The sequence below is a fragment of the Sorghum bicolor genome, chromosome 9 (genome assembly GCF_000003195.3).
Source record: "Sorghum bicolor cultivar BTx623 chromosome 9, Sorghum_bicolor_NCBIv3, whole genome shotgun sequence".
Taxonomy (NCBI): Eukaryota; Viridiplantae; Streptophyta; class Magnoliopsida; order Poales; family Poaceae; genus Sorghum; species Sorghum bicolor.
The window spans coordinates 19,058,789-19,085,088 of NC_012878.2; the positions used below are offsets into that span (position 1 = coordinate 19,058,789).

The 26,300-nt window shown below is 41.0% G+C and overlaps 1 protein-coding gene across 1 annotated transcript; it reads right to left on the minus strand.

Annotated features, from left to right (window-relative positions):
- On the minus strand, positions 498-22,045 carry LOC8058322 (probable metal-nicotianamine transporter YSL3). The gene is made up of 6 exons (XM_021447342.1): positions 21,618-22,045; positions 21,278-21,444; positions 7,278-7,375; positions 7,049-7,186; positions 5,861-6,047; positions 498-1,713 (listed from the first exon to the last, which is right to left on the minus strand). The coding sequence occupies exons 1-6, from the start codon at positions 21,946-21,948 to the stop codon at positions 583-585; spliced, it is 2,052 nt and encodes a 683-aa protein (XP_021303017.1). The 5' UTR covers positions 21,949-22,045; the 3' UTR covers positions 498-582.

Genomic DNA, 26,300 nt, shown 5'->3' on the forward strand with positions numbered 1-26,300 from the left:
GGTAGACGAATGGTAGAGGCCTCCAGTCGGCACGAATTCGCTGTACATTGGATATCCGTGCATGGAGGCCGGCCGTTAGAGCATGACATTTCATTACACGATGAAGTAGTACTTCCTAATTCTTCTCTATACTTTGGACTCCTAAGGGGAGCCATCACACCCCTCTTGTGCGGGTAGCTGCTAGGCCACCTTGGTCCATGCTTTAGCCGGTTCGGGCCCTCCATTCATCTCACTTTGCCTATAGCTTAGGTCAGTCTCAATGCATAGTTTCATGGCACAGTTACCAAAACTATAAACTAGGTAACCGAGCCACATGAGTTTCATGGGACGAAACTCCTCTCACATCTGATGAAACTTCTTCATTTAATGACCATGCCAAATCAGCAATTTTGCTTATGTGGCATCCTATTTAATGTGCATGACACTCCCATGAAACATGCATTGAGACTGGCCTTAGGGCCCGGGATCAACCCATGGCAGGCCCTTATCCAAACAAAAAATGAACTGCATGCATGATCAAATATATATGCATCCTTTACAATAAATTCCTAAAGTATCTATAATTTTACATTTGTAATTTTATCACCTGCTTCCATGTGTTTCTATAGTATTTATGAACGAGTCCACAGTATCCACTTGTTTTCCACTCGAAAGAAATTTCATGCAGATTGGTGGATACACATTGAAGATGCTGAGTATTGACGATGGCAAAACCCACAATCCATCTCCACATATTAAGCCTGCTGCAACTGCTGACGTCAATAATTCTGCATGTTGTCTATTTCTTTTAGTCCATATGATTAACAAGACACTGCCTAGGCACATATCAATGGTGAAGTAAGGTCCAGTGAGGAATGGTAGAGCTATTGCTATCATGCATGGGATGAAATTTTGGAGTTTCCAATTTTTTCTTTGGGACACTAATCTAATTGTTTCGATAGCTAGTGTTACGAAGAATGTAACCAAACAGAGAGTGATGCAGTGATCTGGGAGTTCCTTCACTCCTCCCTTACCAAGTAGCCCAATGGCACGATAGACTGCTGCAGAGGGACATGAGTACTCTGAATCCTTTGATCCAATGGGTGCAGTACTTTTGGCATTTGCCTCAAATGCAAGAAAAATGCATGGGTTAATAATAGAACCAATTAGTATACCATATATATGCCCAGTCACTACAGCTCTTGGGGACGTCAAAGTCATGTAACCAGTCTTCAGATCTTGCATGGCTTGTGAAGAAACATTCAAAGCTGCCACAGACACCCCATAAGCTGCAAGGCTAGCGATAACTGCACCAGGTTTTGCGACCCATGCTGCTATAACGAATTGTATGAACCTGCCATAAGATTGTGCAACTGACCAATCTGTGAGTCCAGTTCCATACGTGTTGCAGAAGGTAAAAACAGGAAGAATGATGAACAATAGGGCCATGTGATAGAATTTAATATGATGAAAGATCCAAGGCATAATAACTGAACATACTATTGCACATCCAATATATCCAGCAACCGGTACATAAAGTGGGATTCTATGACCAAGAAACACCTCAAGCCTTTTACGGTCATCATAATTAAGGCTGGGGCTTGTCAACCTGTATTTAATCTTCCCTGAATCTTTTTCTTGGCTCTTCTTATAGAGGTCGATTGAGCTCACGGTAAGGAGTTTAATGAAGTTAAACATTCCTTCAGTGATAATCATCGTTACAGCAATGAAAATCTGCCACATAGTGTAAAAGAGTTAGCCTTCTTTGTATGTGGAACATAAGAATTATAAAATTCGATATAACATCAACAAGAGCATATTTAGAATTTTATAAATGGTGGTGAATGTCACAATATATTCTACACCGCTAACATACTGCGAACTCGATGGTTGGATATCTAGCAAGGGCATAAAATTCAGGAACAGAGTTCGTGTAGAACTACAGCACAACCTTGGAGAAAGTAGTGACTTTGTATTAAAAAGAAAATAGGAACTTAATTTACTACCATGTGAACTTGAATCTAGGTGGTCGAGGCATACATCCACTGCCTTGACCCACTGATATAGGTTTGTGTGCAAGGGCGTTTCGCGCACGCGCACACACATACACATGGAGAGGGAGAGGGGTGAGGGAGAGAAACAGCCATACAGTAGGCATGTATGGTCGAAACATGTATTTTTGCTCTTATCTTGCACCCTTATTACAGCATTGAACAATCAAAACTGATGGACAAGTAGGTGGCATTATGCCACACATGGTGGATGGCAGTCTGCCTATTCTGCAAAGAAGGCATGTAAACCGAAGGTCTGCTTTGTGTTATACATTGAACTATTGTAAAACATAGACTTAATCCTAGAAGAAAAAGGAGGAGGAGGAATCTAATCTAAGTCTGTTTGTGTGTGGGCTCTCATCAAAATCTTAGACTTTGGTACGATTATATATACGTGAGAGCTTTATGTTGTAATCACCAATATTCAGAAGAATAAAAAATAGTCTCTCTACCTTTTATATCTATATGTGTTTTACTTTCATCTACTACGTTGTTCATGAGAGATAGAGAACTAAAGGTCCTAACCGCTGACAAGATATTTTATGACACATTATTAGCAAGATAAGCTCTATGTCGACATCCCTATTGAAGCCGCCGACACTGGTGCTGACGTCCTTGCTATGACTGCTTGAATGACATCAACATTCTGATGTTGTTAACAGAACAGATCTGCTACCTCTACCTATATCTAATCGGCACTGTGTCAATAAGAACCATTGATGTTAGGCAGGTAATTCTATGACAACATCAAACGCCCTACGCGGCAAGTGGATTAGAACAATTGGCATTTCGTACCACGAAGTTGGTATGATTCGTTCATACAATATTCAATTTATGCCAAGAGCTTATCTAGTAGACCGGCTCACGTGCAGCACCAAGAAGGCTAGATGCTTTGCCCACCTGCATGTGGCCCGAACAAAAAGCATTGGAGCATGCATAAGGCTTGATCAACATACATATAGATGAATAAGATCATGTGTGTTCTGACCCTATGATACATTTGCAACACGATGGCTATTGACGCAAGTCTGCATGCTTGTCGCTCGATAAAAAAGAGCAATCTCATGGCTATGCATATGCCAGATCTGCATGCAAAAAACATGAAGGGCTTGCATGTTTTCGCTGAAGTAATTGCCATTGCCATTGAATACGAAGACCATAATAAATATCGGCAGCGAGAGAAAACGTCGTACGTCTATCGCATGGCACAGACATGTTTATTTGTACGTTGTTGTCATCCTGAAGTCATCGACATCTTCCATATGGTGCTGCATTGGCTAGGGCTCAAGAAGTCAGGAGATTGACCAGAAGTTGATCGCATTCAAACTGAATTTTAGTCGACGCGGTACGATTAACTATGCTCGCAAAATGATAACCTACTCGTGAGCGTGAGCAATTAACCCAGCATATTGCCTCGCCGCATGTGGCTCCGTGATTCACGCGTACTAGTGTTGTCCCAGTTAGTCACGTATCAAGCACACACTCGTGGACAATAAATGGTTGGAATTAAAATTGGAGCTCTAAGTCGACTAAAGGTAGAACTAGCCAGATCTGTCAAGCTGAAATTTGACGGAGAACTCCACTAGTACACGAAACCACTACACAGCGGTTTTCAAGCTATATCCACAGGTGGATTGGCGAACCACCTGTGCTGGGTGCCTATCTTTCCACAGGCGGGTAATCTGAAATACCACCCACATGTAGAAATCTTTTTATACAAAATACGAAATCGGCATTTTAAAATAGAAAAAAAAATAATCCTAGGGAAGACCAACTGGCTAATCATAGGCAAGTCGTGCATTTTTTTCACGTAAAATCGCGCGTTACGTGGCCGGTGGGATTTGAACCTGAGACCTCGCCGTCTTGAGTAGCCTCCTCTAGCACTCCATCTATCACTTAGCTATGTCAACATTAGAGTTTAGTTCCCCACGATTTGTACAGGTGGTTTTATTAAGAAAACCGCCTGTGAAAATTGATTTTTACAGACTTTTTTTAGTCGGCCAAGCCGATTTCTTTCCACAGGCGTTGTATAATTGAAACCACTTGTAAAAATTATATTCCACCGCTAGCGTAGTGCTTCTTTGTACTAGTGCTCGCAATATTTATATTATATATATGGATCTTTATGTTGCCGCAGCATACACCTAGTAACATTCAATTTGATGTTTTTAGCAAATAAATTCTTGAGAATTTTGGATTTTCCTGCAGAAAATTATGTTGCCATAAAACGCTTAAGTTTTTATAGATTTACAGTGTTTATTTATTTTCAGTTCATGTATAGAGGACGTCCAGTGATATTTTTTTAAGCTATGTTGAACATATTTATTTAATTATCACGCATCATAAATTATCTACTATGTATTTCGCAAGAATAAAATCTTGAATGATTACACTAGAAACCTGGTAAGGTACATGGGCTCTCTAATTCTACTGACCTTAGACTTATCTCCTTTGAGAGGCTCATATTTTTTTTTCTAGCATAATGAATTTTTTGGATGATTGAATAGTTGATATTAATTCTGAAAATTTACGTATATCATAATCCTGAAAAATGCTAGTCCCTGAGAGTACTTTTATAATCATCCGCTATCTTTTTGCACTTTACCACTTGTTTACATGTAGTAAACTTATACACACATGATGATTCCAAATAATAATAATAATAATATGGGATTTCTTCTGGATTGGATGCTTTGTAATCAAAGATGGCTCAATGATAAGGTTATGGAGGACAAATGGTTAGGAAATGTTACTCTCTCAGAATTGTCTGTACATATATTTATAGAAATAGAAGTTCTCAGTTCTTCCATCATCTACTAATAATTGGCAACCTTATAGGTTAAAAACTAGTTGGAGTGTTTTGCTTCCATGAATCATTACCTTTGTGCTGACTAAGGAGCAAGATAAGTGTCACTCTAATTTACAACCAAATGGGTTGTTGTTGTAAAAATGTCATTAGCTTGCGATGACACAATGTGTTCTGCATATATCAATAAACACAAGCTAAATAGTTTTCAAAAATCCATTCTCAATTATCCCATAACTTCACTTTGGAATGTATGTGACTCAAAGAAATTACATTCTTTCAGCCATAAGGAACCAAGACTTTCTCAAGGACAAAAATATTTGAGATTCACTTTGGGGTGTCAAAATGTTTTGGTCCATTTATCTAACTAAAGCAATGACAAAAGACATTTTTTAACTTAAGGCTTAGCCATAACATGGAAGAGCCCAAGAGAATCTTGCTCGACAAAACAAAATCCTGAAGATGTTTAGTTTTATCAACTTGATGAGCAAGCTGAGTCGTAATGTTTTGGTTCTGATATTCTATTAAAAGCCTATGCTTAATCATTCTATAGGTGTTCAGGGAAGGCAAGAAGTGGACTTAAATCCATTGATACTAATGTGCAATCAGATATGAAATGGTTCATCTTCTAGACTCTTGAAATACACAATTGGCTAAACAATGAACATCGAATAAATATACGATGGTATTGGATGTATGACATTGCTATTGCAATGAAACATAAGTTTATTTGTTGTTTGAGTAATTAAGTCCACCAGAAGTAGCTTTTGGTTTGTTTAGATGTTGCCCCACATTTTGTTGTAACTCAAGATTTTATTTTTTGCCCTTGCTTACGTACGATTAAGTTGTTCCATAAAATGGTAGTAAAATTCCGAAGTAAGAGGGCCTAGCATAGTTTAATCAACAAAATGTTATAGGAAATGGTTTATCCTATTAGCGCAAAGTTGCATGGTAGACATCATCTACAATTCGGAAGCAAAACAGAATTATAGAGTAAATATGCATAACCATTATTCAATTGTACCTTATATCCATTCATTCCATTTAAACTTGTAGGACTATCAGTGTGATACCATTGTCCTCTTTTACTCTGAAGAAAAGGATATAATAATCCCCAAGAGGTGATGGCCCCAAAAAGCAACCCAATGTTTACAACATGCGGGACAATCATACCCAGGCCGACAAATGATGCAGAGAAATCAAAATAGAATCTGTAAGCATAAAACGTATATTAGGACGTAATGAATAGATAGTTACGCAACTTTACAGAAGAAATGGTTGTCTTGTTTTGCAATAGCTATTCTATAATTTATGTTCCTGTCATAGAACATATTTATTCTAGAGATTATTAGTCATTCGTACTTGTTTCAAAGTAAGTAAGTATATCCATGCTGGTAGGTATATAAACTATTCAGGACTTTGATCCCAGTTTTCAGCCAACTAAAGATTTTAAGGTTCCTTGACAGTGGTCTTCAAGTTCCTCCAATTCGATGTTAAGAACAAAACCAACAACCTGGATTAGCTTTTACTTCAGTTCTGGGTACTTTTGTAACTTGCCAAATACGAAGTGTTAGACCAAAATGCGCCATATCCAACTGGCACTAGCATGTATTGTTAAAAACAATTTTGCTATTCAAGTTTAGATCTCATGCTTTTCAGAGTTTAAATTGTTTTTACCAACTCTGATATATTGTGTTTTAATAATTAAGACGTACTGCAGAAAAGAGATTTTGTAATTGAATGGTGAATCCATGTTTCATGCGTTGCAAGTCATTTATATTTTTTACAGAACAGAGGGGGCAGTGATGAAGCTAGAAGGGGACTGTGGGTATTTGGTTTGTGGAATGAACATCTCATTCTTTTGTTTTTGTTTGGTTTGGGAAATAACGAGTCGATCTATCACCACCTTATTTCTCAAAAACTAATAATTCATACTAGTATGAGAAATAAAGTCATTCCACTAAATTCGAGAATGGACATATGATCAATCTTCCCATCTAAAATGAGTTCATTTATCTGTCCACTCTATTGATTTTTATATTAACCTTTAGTTTGAATTTTTCTCTACACCAATGACTAGGACCCTAGTTGCCATAGGCCTGGTTCCGCCCGTATTCACTGTATTGAAAAAAGATATTTATTTTATGATCTTGGTACCAATATCACAAGTAAATAAATTTGTGTCAAGCATATTCCAGAGAAGATTTCCCACCTATTACGCTTATATAGCTCTAGTCCAAACACTGGGAAGGCCTGAAATCCACAATTATCGCCTCCAGCGAAGAACCACTGGAACATAGACCAAGAAAAGCTTCCTACAAATGTTTTGAATATAGCGGCAACCTGCAACCTGAAAAGATGATGAACGTTACCGCAAGGCCAAAAAGGAAGATAAAAAGATCCTGAGACTTTCATTTTACATTCAGAAAAAAGGACAGAACTTTGCTGCACAGGCTCCTTGCTGCGTGTGAAAACTATTGATAAGATGAGCCACAACCGAGCCAGTTGGAAACAACAATCTGTAGTCGACAATCATAACCTATATATAGATAGAAGAAATGCCTCCAGTGAGATATGTTTTTACTAAAGGTAAACAAAACTGGCTCGCAATGTTTCTACTAGAGGCAAACATAAAGTAGAGTCCTTATATAGTTCTTTATATCATTCCTTCCAACAAAAAACTGTCTCGCTATGTTTTTACTAGATGGAGAAATAAGTGTATTTGTATGCATTTTATGTTTCCTAAGTGAAGTCATGTCAAGTTTGACTAAGGTCATATATATAAATAAACCTACATTATGAATCCAAATAAGTATCATTAGTTTTATCATGAAATATGTTTTGATTATAGTATATCCATTTGAGGTCATAAATGTTGATAGTTTCTACAGATTTGGCCAAACTCAGATGATCTGATTCTGATGAAGTTAGAATAAACTTCTTTTTGGAATTCATGATTTAAAAAACCCAGCTTCTGAAAAGTTCTAGTGTAGCACATAAGGATACAAGATTTTAGCACCCTTTGCTCCTTATTTGCCATACGTGCAGTAGTCCTATGTTATTGGGATATCCATATATAACAGAGAATGGATTGCAGATTTTGCAATTTCACATAAGGAACTTCCTTTATACTGAATAGAAAAGGTAAACTACGAAAGACACATGGAGCTAGCCTGCACCTGCATTGGTAGGGGTTAAGGCCCTGTTTGGATCCTTTGGACTAACAACTAGATAGCTAAATTTTAGTCCTTGAGGATCTAAACAGAAGGACTAATAGGTGGGCTAAAGTTTAGCCAAAGCCCCAACTAGTAGTTAGTTCACTAGTCCATAGTCCCCAACTATCAGGGGCAAATAAATAGTTATTGTCTATAGAATCCAACATTTGGTTCAGGATCTAAACAAATGTATGGACTAATAACTAGTTGGCTAGTTTTCAGATGACTATTTGTAGTCATGGCTAAGAACTAGTTCTAGTCCATCCAAGTATGACCTAAAATAGAAAAAAAATAGTTCTGGACAGAGCATACTAGCATCCTCTCATTGTACTGTTGGGGATAGTCTACAGGCCTTCTTCATGATTTCACAATAGCCCAATTCATATTGTGGGGCCTACCCATGTGTAAGCCAGCCTACCAATAGTAACCATAGATGTAGCCTCTTGTATTCTCATGTCTATATTCGTCTCTTAACTCCATGCTTCGTTTACTTTGGCTCTAACTAGTATTTTATGGGAAGGCTTCCTATCATCAATCTACATTGTTGTTCGCATTAAAAATAGCTTTCCTTAACTTCTTATCGTTATATGCTTTATTAGGTTCCTTCCTTTTGTTGGTCATATCTTCTTATTTGTACACTCCATTATAACCTTGTGTATTGGAAATTGGGAACTAATCTCTTGAGGAATTAACAGCGTGGACACTGCCAACATGTACATTTGCTTGGCTACCTATCTCCCTCTTCTAATACTACGTAGGATGGACTCATTTGTGAAAACACTAGTAGGTCAATGCTATTTCTTATATTAATTGATTTATATCTTATTCAACGCTTATTTTCTTTAAACTAAAATTGTCATTGAGAGCAATTACAATGTACAAAATTTAGGGAAAACACTTTTTGTTCTTCACATAGATGAATTAGTTAGCTATGGAAAAGATATTGTGTTGTTTTCCTTGTCTGTCATGCCCCTCTCTGGTGTACATAGGAGTGAAACACCCGGACTAGAACTACCACCGGGATCTACCAAACAATCTACACTATACTAAAGTTAGAAACAATTATAATTTACAGTCTCTACAGTGAACTGAGCAATTGAATAGGCAAAATCACATAACATTTATAATTATAACCTCAAAATCTTTGACATAATTAAGAATCATTGGCCAACTCAAAAGTTGTAAAATAGAGAACACCAAATGCCAGCCATTTAGCAGTGTTTTCTCTCACAAAAAATGAGTGAACAATCCTTTCTGTCATGACTTATTAGCCAAACAAACAGGGCCATTGGAGGAACGAGCCACTAGTCGTATTTCCTTGCAAAATTTGTAAAAAAGCACGCAGCACCGTTGACCTGAGGCAGCAAACGACACCCGGGGAAGCAACAAGCAGAACCAGAGAGCTCTAGGAGGTGCAGTTGGGCAAAAAGTAACAACGGCAGAAGCAACTAAAAGAGCCAAAGCTTTGGATAGCCGTAGTTGCGACAGATACGAAAGATGGTGGTGCTAAGAAGAACATAGATGGAAAAGGAGTGGAAGCGGTACTGAACAATAGTCTAATTAATAAAGAAAGGAAACCTAAGTCATATCAATAGTATAAATTTAACAACTAATAAATTCATCTCTGTAGTCCAACCAAAACATGTTGGTAGTCGAATGGGTTTGTTTTGACGAAATTTAAATGTAATCATGATCCCTTAAACATGTTAGGAGTATATCTTGATATAAATAGTTTACCTAACAGAACAAAATAATGGTTCCTTCATAAGGAAAAAAAGAGAACAAAACAATAGTAGGGGAAACGCGCAAAATTGCTTTCGGTGAATCATGAATTTGTCATGTGGCAATCCCTTTTTTAAGAACATGTAGAATATTACTTCGCCCCCACACACATGAAATATTTATGTGATGATCACAAACTCCCATTAAGTCGAGTTGTCGCAACAATTATAAATAAAGTGGTGCGGAAAAAATACTAAGTTTTATTTGCTATATATCTGAAATAAGTGTATTGTGATGATGTTAGAGTATGTTAGGGGCCTATTGAGCCTGGACTGGTGGCATAGCCCATTAGTATTAGGACTAACTAGAGATAAGAATCGTTTGTCAAGTAAGTCTTGCTTTTAAGTCAAGTAAACCTATCTATATAAAGAGATAAGATGTATTAATCTAATCAAGCAAGAATTAAGAAGGAAAAACCTTCCCTCTTGCCCGGCTGTGGGCAAAACCCCTGGTCGGACTTCTCTCTCCCTCGCAGTCCCAGCCACCACAAACATTCTGGGCATGAATAGTAGTCGCGGGTACTATGGTACACCAATCGCCGCCTCTAGCTCAACTCTCTCCTCGCAATCTTAGTAGGCACATAACAATCTGGTGTTGGAGATGTCAGGTTTTCTCACCACCCCGCCACTGTCTACATTCACCACTACACTGCCGGCCACTTCGGCGCCCACCACGTCCACACCGATGAGGCTAGATCAGCTAACCATGGCCATCACTGATTTTGCTTGGTCCGTCACCGACATCTACTCACACCTCTCCAATATGGCTGCACAGTCGCAGCGGCCGATGCCACCACTCATCCTCTACGGGATGCCAGGCTACGACACGATGCTGCTGCTATTCCAGGATGTGCAGCCGATGGTGCTACCAGTCCTAGGTGTGCACTCCATGGTGCCGCTGTTCCAAGGCGTGCAGGCAAGCACCCCCATTCCCATCCATTAGTTGTCGATGCCACCCTCCACCCTGCCGAATCTGTCTTACATCATGGCATCAAGTTCACCATGGCTAGTGCTCATCCCTCCATGTCCATGATGATAGTCACCCCAGCACCCATCACCAGCGTCATTGTCCTTCATACTGGGCTGAGCCTTTAGCACCCATTCATTGATGGCATCTTCTATAGGGGCACCGGCGTCCAGTAGATCCAAGATGAGGGCGAGAAGTCATAGTAGATAGAGTAGCCGACAGACATCATGCCAGAGCCAATGGGAAAGATGCTTCCCTACCAGGTGTTGGCAACAGTGCGGCTGTAGGCTGCTGCATGTGGTCAACTTACATGTTGGTAGGTGTGGGAGATGCGTGATCTATAACAGATTAAGCCCTACACCCCTTCGCAACTCCTCCAAGTTACGCATCGCTGCATGGAAGACTTTGATTCCATCCACTGCGTCAGGGATCTTCGGAATATGGTTCCCTCCATGGGCAGTGGGCATGCTATTTTCCTCGAGGGCGGCGAACTCAAAGTCTTTGGTGTTTGTGGTTGGAAGCCCTCTGATCTTCTCTATAGGGTGCAGACCAGCAGCTTTCCGGCAGGGAGAAGGCATGGTGTCACCGGCTAAAGCGCACCCGTGTAGAATCACTGCATTCCGGCGCCGTCGCCACGGGGGCACCTCCGCATGTTGCTATTGCAACCACTTCCAAGTGGCCATACAAATGAACCCCTTTCATCTAGATGGTGTCCATGGAATCCAAAAGGCTGTACATGTGCATGTCTGACGCGCCAATGATGTCCATCTTATGTTTAGGAGTAAAAAATAAAGAGTCCAAGTCAATCTGAGGTGGAGAACAATTAAATAAGTCGAGATGTAAAAAGCTTGTTTTTTGCTATTAGATTTGTGTTGAGTAGATTCATCGCTATAAGTTGGTTAGGTTGCAGCTTGAGGATGAGCTGTATGCCCACATGAGGTGTACTGTTAGAGGGCCTATTGGTTAGGAGTAATTAGAGATAAGGGTCGCTTGTTTACGGAAATAAGTCTTTCTTGTAAGTCAAGTAAACCTCTTTATATAAAGAGAGGAGATGTGTCAATCTAATAAAGCAAAAATTAAGAAGAAAAACCCTTCCCTCTTGCCCGACCATGGACAAAGCACCCAGCCGGCCTTCTCTCTGGCAGCCCCAGCTGCCACAAACATCCTGGGCATCAACAGTAACCGTGGGGTACTGTAGCACACCAATGGCCACACCTCCCTCCACTCTCTCTCCCAATCCCAGGCACATAACAGTTGACAACCAATATTGTCAAGAGCAAGGTGATCCAAGGCTGGCCTCTTGATACATGCTAGGGGCAATTTTATAACTTAATCAAAACTCGAAATGGACTCCACCATTTGATTCCTGTAATCGAAACAATGGAAAAATATATAGAGAGCGTCCAGTTTGAAGTTTGAGCCAAAAATCAGTTTTTTGGAAGACGTCCAATAGTAACTGGACACATCAGCCGAAGCTAGTTTTTTAAGTTTCTCAAAATACAAATTAGACTCCTCCATTGAATTTCTCAAATCGAGACAACAGAAATGAATAAATAAAATGTATAATTTTGATTTCAGATGAAGAAATCATGTTCCTCGAAAGTTTCAGACTATCTTTTGCCGAGTGAAAGGCCTAGGTCACTTTTTGGGCTGTCAGAACTGGCCCAAGCCACTTTTGTGCTGTCAAAGTTAACCCAATCTTGTCTTTATTGTCAAGTCCGGATTAGAGTTTTATTTGACCAGATTTGCATGGGATTTTGATTTGCCACATGGTAAATCAAGTCACGACGGATCGAGCAGGGTGCAATGCATCCAAATCACTCTATAAAATACTTCTGCTCTTTTCCCCCCTAAACTCTCTTCCGACCCCATTTTTTCCTCCTCAATTAGATCCGATAACCAAGGATAGTGCCCTAGGATTACTGACTGACCTAGGGTAGCCCACCAACATCCTCACTCGGATGGGGTCCTCTCCAGGTGAGAGCTTTGACAACTCATTTGCTAATTTGCTCAAAACTAGCTATTCTTCGTCATGTAAGCATGATCGGGGTCCTTTGCTTGTTTGCCCATGAACCTTGTCTCTCTTCACCACGAAAGTGTGCCTAATGTTTTATCCGGTAAGTTTGTGACTTTTGCGTTTGCGTACTTTGGGTGTGAGGCTGATATTCACATTAACATATTGCCTCTAATTGTAATATTTTTGTTCAATCCATTAATAGTTTTGAAGATTTTCAATATTGGGTTGTTGTTTATGTTCTTAGTTAGATCTGCAACTATTGTGTTGCCCACATGTAGCTGTACAACTAACGTGTCCATATACATTTTCTAACGTGTTGAAAATCTCCATGAGACACAATGACATCTTATTTTTGTGCATGGAGCTAAAACTGACTTAGTTTGTTAAAGATGTCGATGTATGCCTAAACTACTCAACTTCGAGTTCTAGACGAAAAGGATGGGTTCTATTTTTTTAATATATAATGCAACCTATTTTCTACTAGGTATCTACTACGTGAGAAACTGTTTGTAAGAATAGGAATGTTTTTTAGGGGCGGTTAGAGCTAGAGCCACCCCTACAGTGGGATTGTTGGGCCCCAAAAAGTTAGCCACCCTTAAAAATACTATTGTAGGGGCGGCTGGATTATTAGCCGCCCCTAATGTTCTATTTTGTAAGGGCGGCTGAATCACGAGCTGCCCCTACAAATGCCTGACATATATATAGCAGGCACCTCCTTCTTCCGACTTAGGTCACACAATCCAACCCGAGAAGAAAAGGTTGGGAGGCCTTGGCGTCCTCCCACAACTAAGGGGGAAGTTTTGATCTCAAAATACTTTGGTGGAGAGGTTGTAGAAGGTAAGAAAATGTTATTCCAAGCCTTTAATTGATGTTTTAATGGTTAGTTAGTGAGTAATTTGAGTTTTGTTTTTCTCTCTCTTCAATGGTGTTTGAGTTTTGTGTCAGGCAAATTAGACCCTTGTTTTGAAGGTATGAGTGTAAATTAGTTAGAGAAATGAGATTACACCCATTATTAGTCCATCTTACTTGATTTTAGTGAAGATTACAAGCTAGTTTCATGTATGTTTCATCTAGTTCTAGATCCAGGGTGCGTTTTTTTGGAATTTATGCTTCATAAAATTGGAATGGAGTTGACATGAAAGGTAGTGAATGAATTATAAATTGTTGCTAATTGTTGTCTTTAAAATTTTTTATTTTAACCAATTATTTTTTAAAAAATATTTATGCATTAATTGGCAATTAATTACTTATCTTCTACCATGGTGTGTATGTGAAGTATATAGAATTATTCTCGAGAAATAAATTATTAATTTGAATCCATTAATATATTTTCTTTGGTTATTTTGTTTCTATAAGATGGACTATAGGAACTCTTGGATGTATGGTTCACTAAGGATCAAGGCAGATTTCCATGATGAGGTGCACAAATTCATCAAAGCCGCAGAGGAGCATGCAACGACGTTGACCAAAGATGGTGGCACAATTATTTGTCCATGCAAAGATTGCAAGAACCTTATTGCATTTCAAGATGTGACTACGATAAGAGAACATCTGATTAGGCAAGGATTTGTTTCGGACTACACAGTGTGGATTCATCATGGTGAAACAAAGGTTGTTGGTGACAATGATGATGACCAAGAATATGAAGCTAAAACCCTAGAATACATGTCCCAGTTCACAAACGAGCTTGATCAACAAATGGATCGTTACTTTGACAATGAACAAGGTCATGACTTTGACAATGAACAAGGTGGTGATGATTCAGGTGGTGCCGGCAATGATGATGAAGCACGTGAGGGGGATGTAGATGATGGTGACAATTTCGATGAAATGTTTTGGGCCTTTGGACTAGAAATATTACTAAAGAGCAGCAAAGTTCTACAAAATCTTGATAGGGTGACAAAAGCATCGAAGGAGACTGTGTATGGTGTTGAGAAGGGTTGTCTGACACATTTCACACTGCTTCATTTTGTTCTTGAGCTACTCATCTTGAAGGCTAAGTATGGTTGATCTGACTGTAGTTTTGATGATCTGTTGCGCCTCCTATCATGATTACTCCCACAACCGAACATAACTCCCGCCAATACATACCAAGTGAAGAAGGTTATAAGTCCACTCACAATGGGGATTGAAAAAATCCATGCATGCCCCAACCACTGTATCCTTTTTTCGTGGCACGATGTTCGGGCCACTAGACAAATGCCCTAGGTGTGGGGCTAGTCGGTACAAGAACAATGAACTTTACAGTGGTGAGGAAGCATCTAAGGAATTCACCACGCCATTTTTTAAATAGACACATCGCATGCTAGGCCTAGGTCTCAGGGTGTTCTCTAAGGTTCCTGAATTAATTTCTACAAGCCTTGTGCTATAGCAAGGACATGGAGGCCACAATTTGCATTTTGCTGGTCGTTGGACATAAATTACTTTGACTAACGTGTATTTTATAGGGGCCATTCACTTTGATAAGTCACATTGAGGGCCCCATGGTATTCTTGACCTTGCGTTTCACATTTAATGTATGAGTACGCAAAGAAATGGTATTCACGAATCCTAGATATTATAAAGATATAAGGAGCAACTTAGTTTTCGTGTACGTAGAAATATGTGAGTATTTGTTTTTTTCTGGACATAATATGAAGGGGTTGTAATATTAGTAGCTTAACCTACTTTTAACCAGAGAGAGTGTTAGAGAGATGCACACATGTCAAACTTGAGCTAGGTAGCTCAAAAGTGGCCTTGGAAGGCTAATAATACATTAATAAACTCAACTTAAGAAGTTGAGTTATGTTAGAAATCGTTCACCGGATGCTCACAAATTTCACTCACAACACAGGAACTGGGACACACAAAGATGGGGAAGAAGAGGGAGCTTGCTTCTCTTTATTTCACTTTTTTGGTTGTCCTTTTCAAGTACGAGTTTGAACACTTGGACATTCTTCCTCCTCTTCAATTAATTTGGCCACACTCAAGGTCTCATTTTCACACTCTATTTGGAGACCTTGACTCACAACACTACCCCTTGGCCAAATTTATGCTATGTGTATGCCTCGTTAAAAACTCCTCCCAAACCCCAGTTGGAAAAAGGGTAAGTGAAAAGAGTGCATCACATGCATCGATTACGTTGCACCTATTGGCTCGTTAATAACCTTGCATGAGAAAACCAAATGGGGAAACTCATCAAGGGAAAAAGTGTACAACTGTTGATGTTCGGGTTGGTCTTCTTGGCCGACTCATTATCTTCAGGACCACATTCATGGGTTATGTCTTTGGGGCACGTCTCCCCTAAATTCGGCAACTCTCTAAATTGCCTCATACAAATTCCATGGGTGTACTTATGGAAGCTATAGACGGGTAGTGATTTTGTAAAAGGATCAGCGAGATTCTCGCATGACCATGTTTGCAGGATGTTAATCTACCTGCCCTTCTAGAGCTCATGGGGATAAACGAACTTTAGAGCAATATGCTTTGTGAGATTGCTCTTAACATAACCCATGCACATCTGTACAACACAAACCGCATTATCTTTATAGATAATGGTGGGGGTGTCAGCAACATTCAACCCACATGACTTCTCGATGTGATTGATCATTCGTCGCAACCAAACACATTCTCGTGTAGCCTCGTATAGAGCAATTATCTCTGAGTGGTTGGTCGATGTGGCAACCAGCGTCTATTTCACAGACCACCAGGAAATGGCTGCACTACCATAGAGAAAGACAAAACTAGTCTATGATCTAGCATTATGCGGGTTAGACATATAGCCAGCATCAACATATCAAACCATGGTTGGAGCTTGGTTCTTTGCGAACAATAGACCAAGGTCTTGTCTACCTTGTAGGTACCTCAGGATGGTCTTAACACCAAACCCAATGCGTTCTGGTTGGGGGCAGCACTGTACCTTGCCAACAAATTTACTATAAATGCAATGTTAGGTCTAATGAAGTCGACAAGGTACATCAGTGCTCTGATGGCACTCAAGTATGGAACTTTGGGTCCCAATACTTCCTTATCATCGCCCTTGGTTCTAAATGGGTCCCTATCCGCTTCCAGGGATCGGACCACCATGGAGGCCTTAAGAGGCTGGCACTTTTTCGTATTGAACTTTTCAAGTACTCTCTTAGTATACGTGGACTGGTACACAAACACTCCTTCAAGGAGGTGTTTTGAGCTGCAGGCCCAAACAAAACATGGTCCTGCCCAAGTTTTTCATTTCAAACTCTACCTTGAGGTAAGCCATTGCTTCCTCAGTGTCCCTTGCGGTCCTGATGATGTTCAAATCATCGACATGGATAGAGATGATGCAAAATCCATCGTTGGATTTCTTTATGAAACATAGGGACAATCATCATTATTGATGTAACATCTTTGCACAAGAAAGTTACTCAATCGGTTGGACCACATCCTTCTAGATTGTTTCAATCCATACAATGACCGCTGCAAGCGAACGCTGAACATGTTATGATTTTGATTTGGTCCAGGGATCTTGAGAACTTTAAGGACTCTCAGTGGATTCCCGAATCAAGTGACCCATACAAGTATGCGATCACAAATTCCATCAGCTACATTTTTCAAAATTCAAGTTAGTTGCCATAGATATTGGGTATTGGAATGTTATGCCACTTATAACATGAGAGTAGGTTTCATTATAATTGATGTCAGGTCTCTTTGTGAACCCTTATGCCACAGGCCTCGCTTTGTGCCATATTCCTCTTCAGGAGGAAGACCCATTTGCATCCTTTAGGGGTGAATTTGGAGGTTTTGGGACTGTTGGCCCAAAAAACTCTCTTTCATAAAGCAAACGTAAATTTGCCTTAATTGTGGCTTTCCATTTGTCCCAACCTGAGTGCTTCTGACACTCTGCCACAGACTTTGGTTTGGATCTAGATCCATTGAGCCAACATTTTTTGAGGCAAAATATATGTCGACAATAGTGGTATTTCTATGATATGACATCTGCATAATTAGTGGCGATCTCCTCATGATCGTCTTCCCGATCATCGTGATTTTCCATAATGACTGAGCTAGGGGTTCCAATCTTCCAATGTCATGGTGCACGCGTGATGCATTGGGATTTCCATCTTCAGTACGGTGTCCTTCAGGGACTACCTCAACTTCAGGTTGAGTTACCACTTTAGGGGCATTCTCAACTTTAGGTCGAGCTTCTTCAAACTGATTCCTTAAATGATGCAAGTGGCTCAAGGACTTGTCTACGAAGATGTCTCCGCGGAACCTTTGTCTGAGCACCTAGAGGTCTCCCCCTCAACCTAGGATCAAGATGGAGACAATAGAGTTGGTAGCCTTCAGGGATACCTAAACTCTCCCCGACGCATTTACTACAGGTAAATATGGCCTTGTCATTTTGCTAATCAGTGAAGGTATTTGGCAGCTCATTTGCAAATGCATAATTCTCTAAACTTCTGGTCCAGATTGACTAGTGTGTGGCTACGAGGAATGCATTCTACCATTCTACTTCATGCAATTTTCTAGCATTCTTCTGGATGCCTATCTCCCCCAATGCTAGGAAATGCAATCAGAATACCGAGCCTCATGAAGATCTCCAGTCATAGGCTCATACATCCCAACTTCTGGTGAGGTTTCTCTAGTGTACGCTGATATGGCAATACTGGCACATATATTGCACAACTTAATATACGCAGATGAGAAATACTTTCTTCCTTATGCACTAGCCAGAAGGGGGATATATAGTTGAGCTCAGTTGGATAAATATTGCAGTATGCAATGCTGCATGGCCCCAACTATTGGTCGGCGGCCTTTAATTCTGTAGCAGCGACCATGCAATTCACATAATCTACTTGATCCTTTTGATCAAAGACTCAACTAGGCCATTTTGTGACTCATCCATAATCTTCAGGAGGGATGGCCTAGTGATTAGCTTTCCCTCTGCACATGTCGTGCAAATAAAATCTTTTAGGGAAATATTTATGGCCAACAAAATTATTGATGATTTTCTCATTATATCCAACTAAGCGTTTCCCATTTGGTCATGCCATATTATTTCTAAAATAATATGGCTCTCATCGCAACATATCTCTTAGTGGGATTATGTACATGCAGTACAAAGTCTGATGAAGGGAATACATCCACCACATCCTTTGAATACTTATGGGAGAACTAGTGCGGCACTTCTGGTGCCCTTGATTTGAGCATTGCTTCTAGGAATGGTCATAATATTAGCATTTTCCTGGTCAATGTTTGGAAATATCTAGTCTCCATTAAACTTGTAATGGTGGTACCACTATCTACAGGACAAAACTCTGCTTCAATCATATGGGCTCCCACTAGGTATGAGAATTTGTAGATTTGGCATATGCTCAGAAGCCAAAAAACTTTCTATGGGCGCTTCTTGATGCAAAATCTTCAACAATAGTATCCACATTAATGTCATCCAAAATATCCTTCTCAATGGTGCACATAACTAAGCCATTCAACCTTTCCAGTGACATAGTGGACCTCAAATAATTTTTCAAAAGTTTCAATTTGGAGAAACTCCTTTCGGGTGATGCTACTGTTACTGGAATAGTTAAGATAGTTAAGAGAATTCGATATGCAACTGAGACATTAGGATAGCATTCTGAAGCTTTAACAAACTGAAGAATCTCAACTATTAACTCAACTTTCTTAGTTGAATAAGAACCCAAATATTTTCTGAGTTGAATAAGAACCCAAATATTTTCTCAAATTTCTTAAGATTCTCAAATGCTTCTTAGGCAACATCTATCATATTCAAATAAATACTTTAAATTAGAAATTCATAACCCTAAAATAAGAAAATAATTGAGAAAAAAATCTAATCATACTGTTGACTGTTGTGTGCTACTTACGGACGGTTGCTGAGTTGCTGACTTGCTGCACGTCGGCGACACGGCGATCGGCGACTTGGCATTTGGACTTTGGCGATGGAGTCTGAACTTCTGGCGTGCAGCAGGCGGCGGCTACAGAAACTGAAGGTGAAGCGATCCCGATCTGCCGATCAGGAGAACTGACCAGGAGAAGGTTACGTAAATGTACATGGGCTGCCAGGCTGGTTTAGATGGGCCATGCTAATGTTATTTGCTAAATAGAAAATTATATCTACTAATTAACTATATCTTGCTGGGCCCTCCATCTCCATGGGCCTCCGGCCGTCGCACTGTCTGCCCACCCCCTAGAGCCGGCCCTGACCATGGCGGGCGGCCTCTCTGGTATGTGGCAGCGCGAACCGCACGCGGCCTGAGGCGGCACAGCCCCAAGCGGTGTGTGGCTGGGGCACGACGGTCAGGCACGCGGCTGGCTCAGCGGCCTGCAGCGCGCAGTGGTCGGCTCGCCCGCGGCTGGCGCGAGGCGGCGGCGCGGCTCGCCAGCAGCTGACCCGCGGCGGCACGGCCAACCGGCATCCTGCAGCAAGCACACGCGCGGCCTGCGTGGCTCGCTCGCGGCCTGGCCTGGCTCGCGGCGGCGGCCAGCCCGCCGGTGGTCGGCCTTGGCTCGCGGTTGCGGTGGCGCGAGGCTGGCCCCGCGCGCGGCTTGCTCGGCAGCCCGGCCCGAGCGCATAGCGGCCTCCCCGTGGTAGCGGTCACGGCGGTTCGCGTCCATGCTGCCGGCGCGGCCCCGGCGGCTCGTGTCCGGACAGCGAGGTGCGCGTGGGATGCGGTCTCGGCTCGGCGGGCCGACTAGGGGAACGCGGCTCCCCTCCGTCAGGTGGCATCGGATGTGGCCGGGCGCACGGCATCGCAACCACGACGTTCATGCTCCTGCAGGGACGGTATTTGCGTGGGTCTGAATGCCGCAAGCATGTCTTCGGGACGGCAGCGATTCTGTTCGCACCGCATCTTCAGGATGACGGCCAAGGTAGTATTGTGTTGTGCTCTGTGTGGGTTTGTTCATGAACAAGAGTGAGCATTGAATGAAACAATTTTCTACCTTCTTACTCTTAGCTCGGTAGAACTCGTGCTGATAACGTGTTAGATATCGTTCACCGGATGCTCACAAATTTCATTCACAACACAGGAACTGGGACACACATAGATGGGGAAGAAGAGGGAGCTTGCTTCTTTTTATTTCAGTTTTCTGGTTGTCTTTTTCAAGTATGAGAGTGACCTCCTATTTATAGAGGCACGAAGACAATAGATACAAAACAACTATAGTGTTTGAACACTCTGACATTCTTTCTCCTCTTCAATTAATTTGGCCCCACTTAATGTCTCATTTTCACACACTATTTGGAGACCATGACTCACAACAAATTCCATGTGCTGGGTGTTCAAACATATTTATAATTTGAAATTCAGTGATCACTGAATCTTTTAGTCAATGTTAGCAGACCATTCAATGATATTCTGCATGGCTATGTCTTCGGTACGAAGTTGCACAAGATGATTTGGTGTTAAGCTAGTTGCATAAATGTTATGTATCTAGAGAATCTAAAACCTGTCCAGTATTTGGTAAATGAAAGATAAATTACCTGTGCCAATGGTAGCATCAATGTAATCGCGACCAGACCAGTAAGGAAAAGGAATAGCGCGTATTTTCCTGTTGGTATGCGATCAATAATGTCTGATTTATCTGGATCATCTCTAAGAGATTTTGCCACCTGAGCGTTCATTGCAATAATGTAATTTGGCAAGCCACCTATATGTAGAATAGAGTCAAGAATTTAATCAATTTTGAATGCCTACAATAATTGTTACATTGCTGCACGCAGAGCATGCAGATAAATTAAGAAGAGCAGACACCTATATAACCTGAACACAATTGTTGACGATCGACAAACACAGGTACAGAGAAGTTATTTTCAGCATTACCTGAGATTGCACTGTTAACACAGGTGATCACACAGGTTTGGAGGAAGATATTCTCTTGGCGCGTGAAGGGAGCTGAAGCAATGTCATAGCGCCGCTGCAGGGAGACGAGGCTCTTCACGGAGAAGAAGCTTAGGACGTTTGTGGGCATGTTGAGTGCTCCTACCACCCCAATGGTCATGTAGATCCGCAGTGTGACCAAAGAGAAGATGGCTGCCAGCACCACCGCGATGGCCATGGAACGCAAGGTTACCTGCTCCCAGAACCCAGGATATGGCAGCCCGTCGAATCCCGGCTCCACACACGGTGAAGCCTCTTCTGTTGTAGAATCCATGATGTTGATCTATGTCCGCTGGCCTAATCTAGATCGATCTTGATCTCCCTAGTCGCCTTGTGATCTAATTCTTGATGGACAAAGGTTCTTTGAGAGGTTGCATGGGGTTTGGATTGTTGAGAGGTGGAGAGTGCGTATAGAATGAGAAAGAATAAAAATAGAATGTGTAGCTGATGTTAGACACTACTGAAAACACATTTTTTGCCGAGGGTTTCTAGCTTTGCCGAGGGCTGGATCTTAGACAATCGGCAAAGGCTCTTTTTGCCGAGGGCCAGCCACCGAAGGTCTGGCTCTCAGCAAAAAAAATAGCCCTCTTCGCAAAGATTTTTATCTTCTTTTCAAAAAAAAAAAATTCTTTGTCAAGAGCTATGGGAGAGGCCCTCGACAAAGATCACCTTTCCCGAGAGCCAGACTAGGCCCTCGGCGAATTTTTTTTGGACCCAGATTTTTTGGATGTTATAATACATTATTTAAAACTCATTTTCTAAAATTTGGGCAAATTTATCTCTTTTAATATATTTTCTTATTTTATTTTGTTTCGTTCATATCTTCTGAATATTTTAAATTTGAGCTGCAGGAGCATGGAATAATGCAATTTGGTGCTTTGAAAAATATTATTCATAGTATTTGGTGTACGTTGATTCCCTATACACGAGATCACATCAAATTTCACGAATCTTGTTCACGTAACATGACCAGAAACAACGCAGAAAAGTGTTTTAAAATTATATAAATTCCATACGAAGTCCAAAATTCATGAAACTTGTCGTGATCGCATGTGTAGGCTATGGTAAAAAATTAAGATGATTTTTTGCAGGTTGTGACGTTGGATGCCTAAAACCTAGACATCTCCACTTGTGATCAATTTCATCTTCTAATATGTCAAATAGTCGATGATTTATAGGTGATTCTCTGGTGGTGCCGATCGTTTTTCGAGTGCTACGCTATGATCGTAGATAAGTGGTTGTGGTTGTTACAGGACTCACGCACGAGAGCCAGCGGGAATAGCGTCTAATGAGGCAAGGTCTAACTCACCATCAAGGCACGCAGCCTCCCCGCATACAAAGAAGCATACGTAAGTAATTCCTTTCATTTATTTTGATACTCAATTATGCCCGTTTTCTCACCATCTTCCAGCCTCTCTCATAGGAGGCTGCGCACCCGGGTGAGGAGGTCTTAGAGTTCTTTGCGTGGGCTATGCCCCACATGGGCAGGGTGTTGTTGACGATAGATAATTCCTAATTTTAACCGTCAAATAAACATGAAAATGGATCTTTTTGCAAACACCTAGTAGATACAGGGTTATCACTAATAGAATTTTATGAGTTTTGATGAGTATCTGTTTCTGCAAGGTGTTAGCTAAAAACAACCAAATATGGTCCATATGTCGGATTTACATAGAGAGAATACGCGAACGACAACTTAGGAATAGTTTAGAAGACTCAAGAAGCCACCCCCTGCAAGCTAGGGCCCACCTACCATAGACTATGGGCGGGCGCCCAGGTGGCAGGGGCGGCCGCCCGACGGTCACCACCAATTAGGTGGAACCTTCGCGGATCCTGCCTCCAATGCCTTTGAAGAGTAATCTTGGCCATCTATCAAGATCAGTTTCATTCGAGGACTGTGGTGCCTCCTAGGGGGTTATATAAGCAAAACCCCTAGCTCTTGGATCAGTGCCGATTCAGAAAGCCTAATTCATATTTTCTAGAGAGAATTAGCTAGAAAGGGGTCCCTTTAATGGATCTGTCAGTGTCTTCTTTTTTGTATCTGTGGGATCAAATCTGTCATAGAACCGACCAAATTATAAGAGTTGAAGTGTAGAAACGATCGAACTAGCAATCAAGTTTCCAAACTTGAAACCATATAATCCCGGTAGTAATCCGAAATCACGAAGGATTTCAAACCAACTTTGCAATATACTAAGATCGTAATAGTTCAACACAATACTGCGATTGTTACATAGTTCATTCATTGCCGACGAAGCAGCACCACATCGGAGTTACTTAAGTTATTACAACACAAGTTTGAAGTAGCAGAAGCAACATAGTTTTCACACACACATTTCATGAGTTCTTGTTACAACCAGAGTCTCATCAGATCCACCAAAAGCTTCTGGGGTACGAAGTCGTTAGAGAACTGCGCCCAACGGTTTAGTCCTCATCCCCAGCGGGATGAAGGCAGGTCTTGCAGAAACCATCATAGAAGACATCATCTGCAACAAGTGGGAATAAACCCTGAGTACGAGGATGTACTCAGCTAGACATACCTGTCTAACCAACATAAAAGACACCAAGGATCATGCAAGACTGAGCTGGCTTGACTCATACATTTGCCAAAATGCTTAGATTGGATAGTAAACCATTTTATAAGCATCATATTGATTATCATTAGCCTACCACTAGATTAGCACCTAGACTAAGCACTTCACTTTATTATTAACAAACAATAATAACTATATCAAATTTCATCATATGTTCTTTATTGTTATCCTCATCATCATCATTAAGAACCATTAGTACTTAGTGAATGCTACGTTTGCCGCTGCTCTGTCAAGTTCTCACTATTCGGGAGAGACGACGATTCGAATCGATTCCTATCCTGCTGGAGGGTTATTCGTAGCACTCACCCATGCATCCCCCGTCGGAGAGCAAATGGGTCACCTTTGGTACGACTCAGGAATCGTGGCTCCGATCAACGCCGCACTCCCAGGGCTGCCACTCTGCCAGGAAGATCAGGACTTTTAACTCACCTGCCCTTGGTCTTACGCCAATGGCCCCCCGCACACCGCACTTCCTCCGGTAGTGCGCACTTTATACTTGCAGGTCTTCCGGCCTGAGTCATACTACTAGGCTTCATGGTCGGAACGAGTTATCCGGCCAACTAAGTGTCAGACATGCGTTCAACATGACAAGTGGACGTACAACAATCGGTCCTTAGCTGCCACAGACAGAGTTACTACCACTTTGCAAAACTCCGCCCGGCTTAAGTCATTTTAAAACACATTCTTTCCCATGATAGCACATATAGCCTATCGTGATCCAACAACAGACCTTATTTCGCGCAGGTGACAGAATATCACCCGACTTCTACCGATTTATGCATGGCTAAGCTTCTACTCGATCCTAACTCTACAACAAGGTAGGATAAGATATCTGGACAAGAAAAGGTATAAGGCAGCAAGGGTTCCATCACAACTTCTATACGTAATGCATCAATAGATATAACATATTCAAGCATTGCATTGAAATTAAAGTAGGACACTTAAGATGCTTCGGGGCTTTCCTTTCACGAACGAAGCGGGCTTGTGACTAGGGCACTCGACTTCCTCTTCGGGCTCCTCGAGTCCTGCTGGCTGGACCTCCGTCTCCTGGGTGACCTCCGGGCCTTCGGAATTCACCCTGTCGAGCTCGAACGAGGTTGCAGTCTCCGGTGCACCTATTGCATGCACGAATGAATAAGGAATTTATGCATACAAAGAGAATGATGAATGCTTTGGAAAACATGATTACAAACTTCACTGGACACTCGTTTATGGAGTATGCTTCTATACAAGCTCACAAAAAATACCACCCCAACTAACAAGGACACACCAACTTACACAACAACTAATTAACAGAGCAGCTCAAAGAACAATTCATAACTCGAGATATATGGATCCAACAAACATGAATGAAGACATTCTGGAAAGCTTATGAATTTTGTTACATTTCATGTGCAGACATCTCAGCATGATTCACAAGTTAAACAGGTCAATTAAACAAAGTTCCAGGTTCTGTTCCAGAAAGACAGAGAGCAGCTAGTTCTGGAACTCGACTTCAAAACGCCATAACTCTTAAACTACTGGGCTAAATGACCCCAAAATTTAACCACAGCTAGAACACAAAGTTTACAACATCTTTGATATAGACTAGTTTTTCAGAAAACAAAGTTATCATTATGCAATAATCAGATTACTCCCTTGCTGTCCAGAACAGATATATAATCTTTAATTAAATAACTGTTGTCATAGCAAATACATATTTGGTACCAACCAAGTGACTCATAAGAACAATCATAACCTAAGATTACCAGAAAACCACATGTTAACTACTAAACTCTTAATAAAAAGGCATTTATTAATTTAATTCCATCGAAGGGCATAATTAAAAGATACCAGCAAGATTGCTCAGAAAAATCTACAAAAATTACAGAAGCACAAGCAAGGTACCTTGATATTACCATAAAATATTTAGAGGAATTGCACAATCCAAACTTAAGATATTTATTTAACATGTAACAAGATACTTATGGCTTAAATAGTGTCAAACAACAGATTTCATATTATTTACGTGGTACTATTACTATAAACAAGC